Raw genomic sequence first — 15187 nt, 5'->3', positions numbered from 1 at the left:
AAATGAGTTTTTAAAATGTGTATAGAAATCTATTTAGAAACAAAGTAGATGAGACAGGCATATTTGAAGTTTAACAACATAATCATCTGTTAAAAATTGCTATTTTTGGTGGGCCTTATCTAAGAAAACCAGAAAATTGCCACAATGGTTTCTGAAATTTATCTACCATTAGAATATTCATTTATTTCTACATCAGTATCTCCCTGGATAGCAGATGATAGATGATAAGGCTCCCTTTCTGGGTAGCTATGTGGGATAGCTATTCCAAAGTAGCAATAACTCCTTTCCTTTCTGTATTTGCATAAAAGCAGTCCTGGATCCTTTCTTTTTTTTTTTTTTAATTTTTGGATTGTCTGAAATAGGAATCAAAAGCATTGCTTTCCCAGGGATTGAAATGGCAACTACATACTTTGAAGCCCCTGGAATCTATGTATACTTATGGATTATTTATATATTATGTATTTGTAAACAGATGGCCTTTGAAAATATAGCCTTAAATATTCTGAGAATTTATCCCTAAGTTGTCATAATTATCATTATTATTTTTCACCGTTGAGCAGCATTTAATTTTCTCTCCACAAATTTGTAAACTTTACTTGAGAAATCTTCATTCTAAATATAGCTAATTTGTTGATTTTTCTGATTCCTAATATAATGAAATATAGTTATTCCTTATGAAAGTTGATGCAACATTTTATATTTTGTGTGCTTTTTTAAAGATTTATTTATTTTGGGGGGAGGGGCAGAAGGACAGGGAGAGAGAATCTCAAGCAGGCTCCCTGCTGAGCACAGAGCCTGATGCAGGGCTCAATCCCACAACCCTCAGATCATGACTTGAGCCAAATCAGATGCTTAACTGATTGAGCCATCCAGGTGCCCCAAAGCTAATGCAACATTTTAAAAGTATCATACATTCTCACTGATTTTTGGTCATATTTTTAAGTTACTCTACAGTCATATCAGGATACCTGATAGAAAGCAAGTATATTTTTGAAATCAGATATTTTATAGAAACTTAAAAATTAATATAATATTTATAAATATTTTATAATATTTTATGTCTATAATATTACAACTCACCTCACCTTCCTCCCTGTGTAGGTAAAGCATTTTTAAAATTGAAAATGATTTATCATTAGGTTAAAATTCCCTTGTAATTTTGAATTTTATAATCTCAATGAGTGACTTACTGTATACTTTTATTCCCTAAGCTTATTGCTTACTAAATATTTTTACAAGGGAAGATCTATGCAAATTATTACTGTATCCTTGGATATAAATAACCAATGACCAAGGATTCCAGTGCAATAATCATCTATAGGAGCAAGCTTCATTTTGCATTGGGATATATAGTAACACTGAATGTCCACGCTGAATGAACTTAGATTATGCCTTTTGAGTTTATCTTTTTTCCAATATCATAGCAATTAACAGTTATTGTCAATAGTTGCAGAAAGAATATTAGATCTGGAATGAAAATCTTTGGATTTCAATCCATCTGTACAGTTTCCTAACTATCTGACCTTGGTTAGGTTAATAACTTCCTTGAACTTTCCTTTCTTCATCTGTAAAGCAACTATAACAACAACACTTTCTTCATTTGGCTATTGTGAAAGTTGGATCTATATAAAGTGTTTAGTACAGGGTCTATGATATAGGTATCTATTAAATATTAGCTATCATTCAACACTATTATTATAACTTCCCAGTCCTGCCCTTATGGCTTTGTGGAAATTAACTATTTCTTACATATTTACTTGAAAAGTGGTTCAAATTATTCTTCCCTGCACAAATTATGCAATGCACACAGTCCTTTGAGAAATATTAAGCTTTACAAAATTTGTGGTGAATGTTATATTAAATATAATCTGGATTTTTCAAATATTAATTTTTTTTAGAAATAACTACTTTTCATGTTTTAGTGTAAAATAAACTGTAGGAATAATTAAGTCTTCCAGATGATGTCATAGTGGCGAGTATCAGAATAAATTAGACCTTAGCAGTTCTATAACCAAAATGGCTAATAATGCTGTTTCTTTGAAAAAATATTTGGTAAAAATTTAATTTCTTAAATTGATAATTCTGCTTTATCAATTTCCAGTATGAAAAGCACAACTCTATTTTTTTTTTTTTTTTTTTTAGATCAGGTAGGATCCTTTTTTTCCTCCAAGGTGTCCTTTAATGTACTTAGAGAAGTATAACAAGGTGATTTCAGTTGAGTTCTACCCTTCCTAAAGTATGAGAATACTTTGGAGACCCACCTTAGGAGTCACATTTTGTTTTCTCAGGTTCCAAATGCGACTTTGAAGCAAATAGCTGTGGTTGGTTTGAAGCAATCAGTGGTGACAATTTTGACTGGGTATGGAACTCTAGAAGTAACCTTTCGGCTGAATTTGAGCAACAGGCTCCACCTTGGGATCATACTCACAACACAGCTGAAGGTAAGAAACAAGGAGAGGCTCTCTGTTACTCCTTCCATTCACCCTTGGTCAGGTCTGTTAAGAGAAAGAAGCATTTAAAGTTCTATGTTAGCGCAACAAATAGTGTGACAGATGAATATTGTCAATTGTGCTGATGTTTGTCAGTATGAAATGACTCCTTTATGGGTGGTGGAGAGGGAGTATAGATAGGTTTTGGCTGAATTCACTGAAGTTATTAACTTTTTGCATCATTTTCACCGAGAGGTGGATATGAATTTAGTTTTCACAAGAACAAATTTGACTAACAATCACTTTTATTGATTTTTAATTGTATAATCTTAATTTTAGTCAGACACAGCACTTAGTATAGGGCTGAGGGGCAGGTGTGTCAACTCAGTCGGCTAACATACGATTTGTATTTGTGTCCCAATAGGGCATTTTATGTTCATTCTGAAGAGAAGCAGAAGCTTGTCACAAGTTGCCAAACTCCAGAGCCCAACCTTTAGCCAGGCAGGATCTGGATGCACGCTTTCCTTCTGGTAAATACTAATGACCTTGGTCAGCTACCCTTGCAACCCAGTGGTTGCAGGCATACTCCTGCACTTACCAGACTTTATGATTTGCCCCTGGTTTGGCTTTAAAAATAGGTATTGCATTAGATTTATACAGTTAGCATTTTACTTAGGAGCACATTATCAGTATTTGTTGTGTTCTTTCTTTAGACGAAAAGGACTCTTTCCCTCCAACAATGGATTATAATTTAATTAACTCTGCTTCCCTTGTTCTGGGTTGAACTCCTTGGGAAAGGCTCCCAGGGTCCTGCAAGCCAGAGTATGTACCTCAGCAGATAAGCTCTCGCCTATGAGCAGCCACAATTACTGCAAGAAATAAAGGCGTCCATTATGATAGCTAATTGTTAATTGACTGTTGATTGAGTGGGAGAGCCCATAAGTTAAATGTTTCATCTATGCCATAAATCATTTACATTTCTTGTGTTTGCTCTTTTTTCAGGTTTTATAACTATGGCCTGTCAGTGGGAGCAGCTGAGCTACAGCTACACATGGAAAATTCCAATGACTCTACAGTGCTCTGGAGAGTATTATATAACCAGGGCAACCAGTGGTCACAGGTGACTATTCAGCTGGGACGCCTTACTCAGCCCTTCCATTTGTCACTAGATAAAGTCAGTCTTGGCATTTATGATGGAGTCTCAGCTATTGATGACATCAGATTTGAAAATTGTACTCTTCCCCTTCCTGCGGAGAGCTGTGAAGAGCCAGATTTTTTCTGGTGTCGACACAGCAAGGCTTGCGTAGAAAAGCTTCTGTTATGTGATCTGGTAGATGATTGTGGTGATCACACTGATGAGGATGACTGTGGTAAGTACTTTATTATTTTTCTTTTTTTGGTCCTTCTTATTTTGACAGTGGGGATTTTGATTAGTTCTAGCCAATCGAGGCAAAGACACGAAACATTTTTCCAAAGTTGATGACTTTAATGAGTGATGAATTAGTCGGGCTACCAATATTTGTTGTGGAGACTTGCGAACTAGATACTAGAGATAAAATGCTGAACACAACTGCCGAGTCTCAGATCTCAGGGAGCTTACGGTTTAATCGAGGAGATCGATGTTATTCAAAGATTTAAAAAATAAATACAAAGTGGCAGCTTTGATAGGAGATCCAGAGAGGGATCTGTGACTTTTTATAATAATGGTATTGAACTCCCTAGAGGTGATGACTTAGCTGAGATCTGAAAAATGAGAAGTCGAAGCATCTATGCAAAAGCCCTGATAAGTGACTGCATGGCAGATGTGGCTGGAGTGAGGAGGTGAAGGGGAGAGAGGGTGCAGCATAAGGACAGAAGTGTGGGGGAGGCCGGATTTGCAGATCTTTATTGTCCACATTAAGGAGGTTTCTCTTCATTTGTAGGTTTTTAATAAGAAAGGTAATTTAATAAAATTGGCATATTAAAACATGTCACTGTGGATACAATGTGATGAGTGGATTGGAGAAGAGTGGATTCAGGAGACCCATCAGCAGGCCATTGTGGTAGTCCACTGAGGAGGGGTGGGCAGCCTGTAACACAGCCAGAGTGATGGAGATGGAGGGACTGAGGTTTGGGAAAATATTTAGGAGGGGCATTTGATGATGTTTTGGAAGCAGAGAGTGGGCTGTCAAAGATAAGTCTTGAGTTTCTGGTTTAAATTACCAGAAAGCTTATGGTATCTGATGATTATATATGTTTTACAGTTTTATGAACCTAGCTCCAGATAGTGCCCACTGCACTTGCTCCTGAAAATGAATCAGAAGCTCATAGCTGTTTTTTTTTAATTACAAAAATCAGTCAGAAAAAGAGTTTGTATCTTCCCTTGTCCAGAAATAGCAACAATTCTTAAAATTCAAGCTATATGCCTATTACATTGAGAGGCTAATTATAAACTAAAGTGAAGCCATAAAATGCTTGGTACATCATAGGAAATTTCCATATAAATTATTGTAGAGAGTGCTGCATATATGTGGTCTTTGATAGAGTCAGGTGGTTGAAGTCAGAATTACCATGCATCTCATTATACAACTAATACCTTGAGTGGATATAAATAAAGTTGATAACTTAGACAATGGCTAACACAAAAAGTGTTACTTATCCTCAAGGTAATTTATTTTTGCAGATTTAGAAAGCTTTCTCATCTTTTTGAAGCTCTCCAAATCCTACTCCTCAAAAAAAAACATTGCTGTGTTGCTAAAAACAAGCAAATTATCCCTCAAACCACTCAGTATTAACTTAGAATGGAATTATGGCAGGTACAAGTATAATACTAGAATACTTCTTGTGACTAAATATTAATGAAAGCGAATAGTGTGGCATTAGACAGTCCATTTCTCTCACGGCTGTCCATATAGACATATTACTGGATTACACAGAATGCATTAGACATCCAGAAATCACTGTTGTATTTCCTAAAGTTCCCTATGTTTAGAGAAATGGTTTTGTATTTAAAGGTTCAGGTGTATGCATTCCCTTTTGAAATAAAGATTTAACGTACAGTCAATATGAAAACAGGCAATATCAAAGTCCATTGGCTTGAGTGCCAGTTTTATGTCAAAAACCTTAGCAGCTTGACATTCTCCTTCTGCTCCACAGCCAAAGACTGACACATCGGGAGTGCGCTGCAGGTCCCTAGTTCACGTCATAACTGGGCTTGATTAGTCACAAGTGAGGAAATATCAAATGAAAGCTCATCTCCCATTTGACATTTACTCACTGGGTTCCCTTCATTAGGTCTAAGCTCCTGTTCTGTGGTTTTCAAAGACAGATGATTTGTTCTTGCCTGGCTGCATTTATCCACATATGCTTATGTTTATTGTTTCAGAATATTTATTCCCCTTTGGCACCAAGTGCATTTACTAAGATGAATAGTTAAAGGACAGCTGACATTTATTTTTTAAAAATATTAACTTATGTAAATGAAACTAAAATGTAGAAGTCCTTGTTAATTCTAAATCCTGTTCCTTCTGCCAAAATCATGCTAAATGTACATTCTATGGCATTTATTCTACACAAATCCTTGGTGTCAACAAAATGCTCACATCCCCCAAAATGAGTACATTCCTATATTATGCTAGAAATTATGGTAGATTGTCTAGTTGACAAGGGACAAGTCAATTCTTCCTAAGTGCTTTGAATTCTTCTAGGGACTGAGAGGAGTTTAAACTTTAAAAGCTCCAGCTCAAAGGAGCTGCAATGTAGTGAGAAGAAAAGACTACCTCCAGGAGACAAAGCACAGCAGGAAGCATAAATAGCGAAGGAGAGAGGGGTGAGGTGTTTCAGGCACGTCGGGAAGATGCGAAGGGGAAGGATAGTTAGGGATGAACAGGAAGTTAATTTGGGAAAGGTGAAGCTTGAAAGAAGAGTTTAGATTTAAGTTCAGATTAAATGAGTATATATTGTAGGATTTTGAATAGAGGAGGAAAAAGATAAATTGCTGTGGAAGGTGGAAGAGTGGTCATTCTGGCACTGGCGCTGAAGGACATTTGGAACTGGGCCAAGATGGAACCAGAGGGAGAAGTTTTTCAGCATGAGGTGTGGAAAACACTGGCATCAGAATCCTGTCAGGTGCTTGTTAAAAATATGGATTCCTGGGCTTCACCCCATATCTAACAAGCTAGTCCTTGTATGGGGCTTCACACAAGGAGTAAGCAATTCTACACACCTCAGGTGATTCTGGAAGATTGAGCCCTATTAAAATATGACTGTTCTCAGTTCTGCATGTTAGAATCACCAAGGGAGTTGATGAGGTATCCTGATGTTCAGCTGCACTATTTGCACCAGTTACATCAACATCTCTGGGGGCGTCCGGGTAGCTCAGTGGGTTAGGAGTCCGACTCTTGATTTAGACTCAGATCATGATCTCAGGGTTGTGAGATCGAGCCCTGTGCTGGGTTTCGTGCTCAGCGGGGAGTCTGCTGGAGATTCTCTCTCTCCCTCTGCCACCCATCCTGCACTCTCTCAAATAAATAAATCTTAAAAAAAAAAAATCCACATCTCTGGAGATAAATTCTGGGACTTGGCGTTTTTTGTTTTGTTTTGATTTTTAATGTTCACTGGTGATTGAAACGTTCTACTAAGGTTGAAATCGACTGAGCCGGAAGTTTGTAGCGTTGAGTCAACCATGATGTCATGATCATTTGCATAGGGTTATAGTGCTAGAAATGGTGAAGGGATGGTCATAAAAGGCATTTGGAGAATAATGGCTAATGTAACTCTGCCTTCAGCCTATAAAATATTACTTGATGTAAATCTAGGATTTATTCACCTTTTAGAAACTTTAATGTTGCCTTTTAAAAACAATTAAAATGGTTACCCTTGGCAGGAGCAAAATATCAATGTGTTCTTAACTGGGGGGTATAGCTCAGTGGTAGAGCATTTGACTGCAATGTGTTCTTAACTGTAGTTATTTTTGTCCTTAATTATTTTTTTGCTATTATTTAATGCCAATTTCAGTACCTGAACTCCAATGTAACTTTGAAAATGGAATTTGTAACTGGGAACAAGATACAGAAGATGACTTTGATTGGACCAGGACGCAGGGTCCAACTTCAACACTTAATACAGGGCCAATGAAGGATAATACTTTGGGCACAGCTAAAGGACACTATCTCTACATAGAATCTTCGGAGCCACAGGTTTTCCAAAACAGAGCTACTTTACTCAGCCCTATCCTCAACGCCACCAATGCAGAGGGCTGTACCTTCCGTGTATATTACCACATGTTTGGAAAGCACATTTATAGGCTGGCCGTCTACCAGAGAATATGGAGTAACACAAGAGGACAGCTGTTGTGGCAGATATTTGGGAATCAAGGCAACAGATGGATAAGGAAACACCTCAGTGTTTCCAGCAGGCAGCCTTTTCAGGTATGGGTAATGAATTTCATAATGTGTATTTAAAATGCATCAGACTGTCTAAGGAGTATGAAAGATTGCTATAGCCTTGAATTAAAAGCAAGTAGAATTTGATCAAAGTTAGTTTGAAATACATTTATCATTCAGTTAAGGGTGTACCAAATCTTGTTAAGTTACTTTCCTCCTCGACTACCCCCAATAATGTGTGATTAAAATTTTAAAGGTGGACACATGGTATTGGCAACAGCTGCAGGTCCCTCTGACTTTAAGTCATTTTTCTACTGAAATAAAAAATCTGGAGGGAAAAAGAGTTCTGTACAATTTCTGGTATTCTGCCAAACGTTCAGATTCTAAGATCTGTTATTTTGAATATTTCATTTGACTTTTTCACATTGTATAGGTAAGCAACAAAAATTCGAGAAGAGTGCATGCTTTGTTGGAGAATCACACAGCTTCCCTGGGGCCAAGCCAGATGTTAGGCTAGCTAGGTCTCCTTACTCCTGGTGGAATATTCTTTACTGTGAGTCTGTGAAGTACTACTGTGAAGGAATTTTCCATCTATTATCTCTTTGATTCCCTCAGCAATTCCCTGAAGTGGGTAAGTCAGGATCCTTTTTGTCAGTTTTACAGAGAGGAAGGAAAAAAAAAAAACTCAGAGAGGTGGTTATTTATATCTGGTCAAAGAGATGGTGAGCAGCAGAATGGGGACTTGGACTGGAAGCTGCATTTTCCAATTCTTATTCATTCCCTTTCTAATATATCCTACAGCCTGTCACATGTAGGAGGGTTGAATATTTGTTCTTTTCCCCTTTGCTCAAATAGATCTCCATACAGTATGTGGGGAGAAACTTCTTACCTCTCCTGGCTAAACTTTTTATTTTTTTTTTTTGCTTTTTTACATGGACTGAATTTCTCTGTTACCCTAATTTTATTTTATTTTATTTTATTTTTTTGAAAGATTTTATTTATTCATTTGACAGAGACACAGCAAGAGAGGGAACACAAGTAGGGGGAGTGGGAGAGGGAGAAGCAGGCCCCCTGCCGAGGAGGGAGCCCGATGTGGGGCCCGATCCCAGCACCCCGGGATCACGACCCAAGCCGAAGGCAGACGCCCAACAACTGAGCCACCCAGGCGCCCCTCTGTTACCCTAATTTTAAAGTACTGTCTCTGTCTAATATCTTGAGTTAACCATTTTGTGGCCAGGAACTTAGCTCCAAGCCACCTGTTAGAGCCATCATAGATGTACATCATATATGACTCACTAGAGAACACACTGAAATTGATGCTTTGTCTAGATAGACATAAGCTGAAATCATGAGAACTACTCTTCTATATGTAGAGAGTTATCTTGCTGTTCAGCTGTAAGGGTGAGGTGGGTGTAATCATAAGAAATGAATTGAAGGAAGGTTCTTTGACTTATATTTAATAATAGCTCATCCCCTTCAAATTCTTAATATTTAATCAGGTGAATTGTAATTTGGGTCAAACTGGTATTCAGTGGATAAACTCTCCTTATGATATTTACTTAAGAATTGGTTGCCAGGAGAAAATCACCTTGGCGAGAGAGCTGCTTCACATTCAGATGAACACGGAACTAACCAAGGAATCCTTTAGTTATGAAACTGAAAGAGAGAAATTGGGGTTTGAAACCCATTTTGGGTTATACCTGGAGTGCTCTGTTTGATTCCATCCAGTGGTTCTTCTAGGCTTTTTATTTTTTTTTTTCAATGACATTCAGGCATGAAGAGGTGAAATCAGATCGTGCATGCTGTGTAAATTAATTATTCAAGATAGTAAAAATTGGGTCCAATTTAAGCAACCAGATATTTTTCTTCATTGAATAATGAGTATACATAGTTGTTGCAAGAGTAGCAATAACCAAGATTTTATTTAACTGTGATATTGTTGGTGAAATTACCTAGTATCAATCCAGCAGGTAACATGCTCATTAAATGTTTATTTAAAAGAAAAATTCAGGGATTTTTTAGGAGTTATGTATGTATGTACGTATGTATGTATAGTTGACACACGATGTTACGTTAGTTTCAGGTGTACAACATAGTGATTCAACAAGACTATACATTATGCTATGCTCACCACAAGTGTAGCTACCATCTATCCTGAAACACTGTTCTTACACCATCATTAGCTACATTCCTCATGCTGTGCATTCATTCCTATGACTTAGCCATTCAATAACTAGAAGTCTGTATCTCCCATTCACCTTCAACCAATTTGCCCAACACTCCACCCTTCTCCCCTCTGGCAACCACCAGTTAGTGGTCTGTATTTATAGATCTCATTTTGCTTTTTGTTTGTTTATTCATTTTTAAAACTTCCAGTTAGTGGAATTATATGGTATTTATCTGATGTATTTCACTTAGCATAATACCCTCTAGGTTAATCCATGTTGTCTCAAATGGCACATCTCATCCTTTTTATGCCTATATAATACTCCTGTGTGTGTGTGTGTGTCTGTGTGTGTGTGTCTACATACCACTTCTTTTTTTATCCATTTGTCTGTTGATGGACACTTAGTTTACTTCCATATCTTGACTATTGTAAATAATGCTCTAGTAAACATATGGGTGCATTTATCTTTTCAAATTAGAGTCTTTGTGTTTTTTGGGTAAATAATACTGGAATTATTGTGTCATATGATAGTTCTACTTTTAATTTTTTGAGCAGCCTCCATACTGTTTTCCACAGTAGCTGTTCCAATCTGCATTCCCACCAACAGTGCAAGAGGGTTCCTTTTTCTCCACATTCTTGCTAAACTTCTTTATTTCTTGTTTTTGGTTTTAGCCATTTTGACAGGTATATAGTGATACCTCATGGTGGTTCTAATTTGTAGCTACCTGATAATTAGTGATGTTGAGCATCTTTTCATGTGTCTGTTGGCCATCTCTATGTCTTTGGAGAAATATCTGTAAATGTCATCTACCCATTTTTTAATTGGATTTTTTTTTCTTTTTGATGTTGAGTTGTGTAAGTTCCTTATATATTTTGGATATTAACCCCCAGTTGCATATATCATTTGTAAATATCTTCTCCCATTCAGTAGGTTGTCTTTTTGTTTTGTTGGTGGCCTTTGCTGTGCAAAAACTTTTTATTTTGATGTAGTCCCAATAGTTTATTTTTGATTTTGTTTCCTTGCTTCAGGAGACATATCTAGAAAAAATAGTGCTGTGGCTGAGGTCTGGGAAATTACTGCCTATACTCTGTTCTAGGATTTTTATGGTTTCATGTCTCACATTTAAGTCTTTAATCCATTTTGCGTTTATGTGTGGTGTTAAAAAGTGGTCTAGTTTCATTCTTTTTCGTGTAACTGTCCAATTTTCCCAGCACCATTTATTGAAGTGACTATCTTTTCTCTGTTGTGTATTCTTGCCTCCTTATTCATAGATTAATTGACCATATAATCATGTATTTATTTCTGAATTCTCTCTTTTATTCTGTTGATCTATGTGTCTCTTCTTTGTGCCAGTACCATACTGTTTCGATTACTTCAGCTTTATAGTGTATCTTGACGTCTGGAACTGTGATAACTGTGCTTTTCTTTCTCAAGATTGCTTTGGCTATTCAGAGTCTTTCATGGTTCCATACAAATTTCAGTATTACTTGTTCTAGTTCTGTGAAAAATGCCATTGCATTTTGATAGGGATTGCATTAAATCTATAGATTGCTTTGAGTAACATGGATATTTTAATAATATTTCTGCAGTCCATGAGCATGAAATATCTTTCTGTTTTTTGGTGTCATGCTCAGTTCCTTTTATCAGTGTTTTATAGTTTTCAGAGTACAGACTTTTCACTTCTTACGTATTTATTCCTTTTGGTGCAATTTTAAATAGTGTTGTTTCCTAAATTTCTCTTTCTGAAAGCTACTTCATTTACAGTGTATAGAAACACTACCAACTTCTAGGTATTGATTTTGTTTTCTGCAACTTTACTGAATTCATTTATTGCTTCTAGTAGGATTTTCATATCATCTGCAAATAGGGAAAGTTTTACTTCTAATTTACCAATATGGATTCCTATCATTTATTTTTCTTGTCTGATTACTGTAGCTAAGGCTCCCAGTACTGTGTTGAATAAAACTGAGAGTAGACAGGGGTGCCTGGATGGCTCAGTTGGTTAAGCATCTGACTGTTGGTTTTAGCTCAGGTCATGATCTCAGGGTAGTGGGATCAAGCCCTGTCAGGCTCTGTGCTCAGCTGGGAGTCTGCTTGGGATTCTCTATCCTTCTCCCTCTGCACTTCTCCCCCCCACCACATGCTCACTCTTTCTCTCTAAAATAAATAAATAAATAAATATTTAAAACAAAAACAACTGAGAGTGGACATTTTCTTGTTCTTGATCCTAGAGGAAAAACTCTCAGTTTTTCCCCATTGAGGATGATGTTAGCTGTGGGTTTTTTATATATGTCCTTAATTATGTTGAGGTATGTTCCATCTGAACCCACTTTGTGGAGGGTTTCTATCATGAACAGATGTTGTAATTTGTGAAGTGCTTTTTCTGCATCTGTTGAAATTATAATGATTTTTATTCTTTCTCTTTTTGATGTGATGATTCACATTGACTGATGTGCAAATATTGAACCACACTCACATCCCAGGAATAAATTCCACTTAATTGTGGCAGATGATTTGTTTAATGTACAGTTGGATTTGGTTTGCTAACATAGCTTAGGATATTTTCATGTGTGTTCATCAGAGATAGCAGCCTGTTGTTCTCTTTTTTGTTGTATCTTTATCTGGTTTGGCTTCATAGACTGAATTTGGAAGCATTCCTTCCTCTTTTATTTTTTGAAATAGTTTGAGAAGTATAGGTATTAACTCTTATTTAACTGTTTGGTAGAATTCACCTGTAAAGCTATATGGTCCTAGACTTTTGTTTTTTGGGAGTTTTTTGATTATTGATTCAATTGCATTGCTGGTACTTGGTCTGTTCAAATTTACTATTTCTTCCTGAATCAGTTTTGGAAGATTATGTGTTTTCTAGAAATTTATGCATGTTTTCTATGTTGTCTATTTTGTTGGCATATAATTTTTATAATATTCTTTTTATAATTCTTTGTATTTCTGTGATGTCAGTTGTTTCTCCTCTTTCATATCTTGAGTCCCCCCCCCCCCATTTTTTTTTTTTTTTGTGAGTCTGGCTAAATGTTGGTGAATTTTGTTGATCTTTTCAAAGAACCAGCTTCTGATTTCATTGATCTGTTTAATTTTTATTTCATTTACTTCTCTAATCTTTACTGTTTACTTCATTCTACTGGTTTTGGGGTTTTTTTCTTCTTTTTCTATCTCCTTTAGGTGTAAGGTTAGGTTGTTTATTTGAGATTTTTCTTGCTTCTTGAGGTAGGCCTATATTGCTATAAACTTCCCTGTTAGAGCTGCTTTTGCTGCATCTGAAAGATTTTGGACCATTGTATTTTCACTTTGTCTCCACGTATTTTTTAAAATTTTTTTCTTTGATTTCTTGGTGGACCCTTCAGTTGTTTAATAAGGTGTTATTTAACTTACATCTGTGAGTGTATTCTCCAGATTTTTTCTTGCTGTTGATTTCTAGTTTCATAGCATTGTGGTCAGAAAAGATACATGGTATGACTTTAGTCTTTTTGAAATTTTTTATACTTGTTTTGTGGCCTAATATTTGATCTGTTCTGGAGAATATTCCATGTGCACTTCAAAAGAATGTATATTCCACTCTTTATATGTTCTGAATATATTTATTAGATCTGTCTTGTCCATGTGTCATTTAAAGCCAGTGTTTCCTTGTTGATTTTTGGTTTGGATTATCTGTCCATTGATATAAGTTGGTTGTCAAAGTCCCTGACTTTTACTGTATTACTATTGATTACTTTCTTTATGTTTGTTATTATGCTTTATGTATTTGGGTTCTCCCATGTTGGATGCATAAATATTTACAATTGTTCTATCTTCTTGTTGGTTTGTCCCCTTTATTTTGATATAGTGTCCTTCTTTGTCTCCTGTTACAGTCTTTGTTTTAAAGTCTGTTTTGTCTGATATAAGTATTGTTTCTCCAGCTTTCTTTCAATTCCATTGCATAATAAATACTCTTCCATCTCTTCACTTTCAGTCAGGATGTTTTGTTAGGTCTGAAATGAGTCTCTTGTAGGCAGAATATAGATTGGCTTTGCTTCTTTTTTTAACTATTCCATCACCCTATGTCTTTTGTTTGGAACAATTAGTGCATTTACATTGAAGTAATTATAGGTATGTATTTATTTTCTTTTTTTTTTTTTTACTTGTTTTATGGTTGTTTTGTGTTCTCTGTTCCTTTCTTCTCTTGCTCTTTTCTCTCAGGGTTTGCTAGCTTTCTTTAGTAATATATTTGGATTTCTTTCTCTTTATTGTTTGTATATCTATTACCAGTGTTAGATTTGTGGTCATCATTACATTTATATATAGCATATTATTCATACAGAGTTGAATGAATCATTAAGTTGATGGTCACTTAAATTTGGCCCATTCTAAAAGCACTAAATTTTTACTCCTTTCTCCACCACATTTTAGGTATATGTTGTCATACTTTACATCCTTTTATTTATTTTTTAAATTTTTAATTATTTCTTGAGAGAGGAAGAAGGGGGAGGGGCAGAGGGAGAGGAAGAGAGAGCATCTCAGACAGGCTCCTTGCTGAGTGCAGAGCCTGATGTGGGGCTCAGTCTCACAACCCTGAGATCATGACTTGAGATGAAATCAAGAGTGGACATTTAACTGACTGAGCCACCCGGGCGCCCCTTTCCTTTTAATTTTATGACTCCCTTGACTCATTTTTTATAGATTTGCTTAATTTTGCTACTTTTTTGCTTCCTAATTTTCTTACTCCTGCTTATGGTCTTTCCTTTCAGTCAAGGAGTCCCCTTTAACCTTTCTTCTATTGCTGGTTTATGGTGCGGGGGTCAGGGATGCATGGTGCCAGCAAGGTCCATGCAGGTCAGCCGCTGGAGCGGACCTTTAGCCCAGTGGAAAACTCATGCAGAGGCCAGGCCAGGATGGGGGCACGAGTCTGCAGAAAATCATGGAGGTTGGGTATGCTGTCAAGAAGTGAGGTGGAGAGTGTTGCACTGCACTGGTTCCTGCAGGGGTCTATGTATCGGGACTGGGGGAAGGAAGTGGTATCCATCAGCTCTTTTGTTCTTGGAGTAGTATTCCAAAGATCCCTGCCCTTCCAGCACATCCTCTGAGAGTAGTAAATAAATCTCCCTCCCATATACCCCAGGTGCTTTTCAAACTGCTCCTTCTATCCTATATCTCAGTGGGACTGTTTGTTGTGCTGTCTCTTTAAGGGCAGGGACTCAGCTTTCTCTTGCACTTTGGCTCTCCTAGAGCTAAA

At 36.6% G+C, this 15187-nt stretch overlaps 1 protein-coding gene across 1 annotated transcript in view; it reads left to right on the top strand.

The window, feature by feature from the left end:
• MALRD1 (MAM and LDL receptor class A domain containing 1) overlaps positions 1-15187 on the top strand; it is an 807963-nt gene that overhangs the window by 165782 nt on the left and 626994 nt on the right. The window contains exons 16-19 of the mRNA XM_035022447.1: positions 2289-2441; positions 2854-2959; positions 3432-3799; positions 7425-7837. Coding sequence (XP_034878338.1) covers positions 2289-2441; positions 2854-2959; positions 3432-3799; positions 7425-7837 — 1040 coding nt within the window. The remainder of the gene's footprint in view (positions 1-2288; positions 2442-2853; positions 2960-3431; positions 3800-7424; positions 7838-15187) is intronic.

Source organism: Mirounga leonina, unplaced genomic scaffold, assembly GCF_011800145.1.
Source record: "Mirounga leonina isolate KUSES-001 unplaced genomic scaffold, KU_Mleo_1.0 Mir_175, whole genome shotgun sequence".
NCBI lineage: Eukaryota > Metazoa > Chordata > Mammalia > Carnivora > Phocidae > Mirounga > Mirounga leonina.
This window is presented reverse-complemented; position numbering and strand designations above follow the sequence as displayed.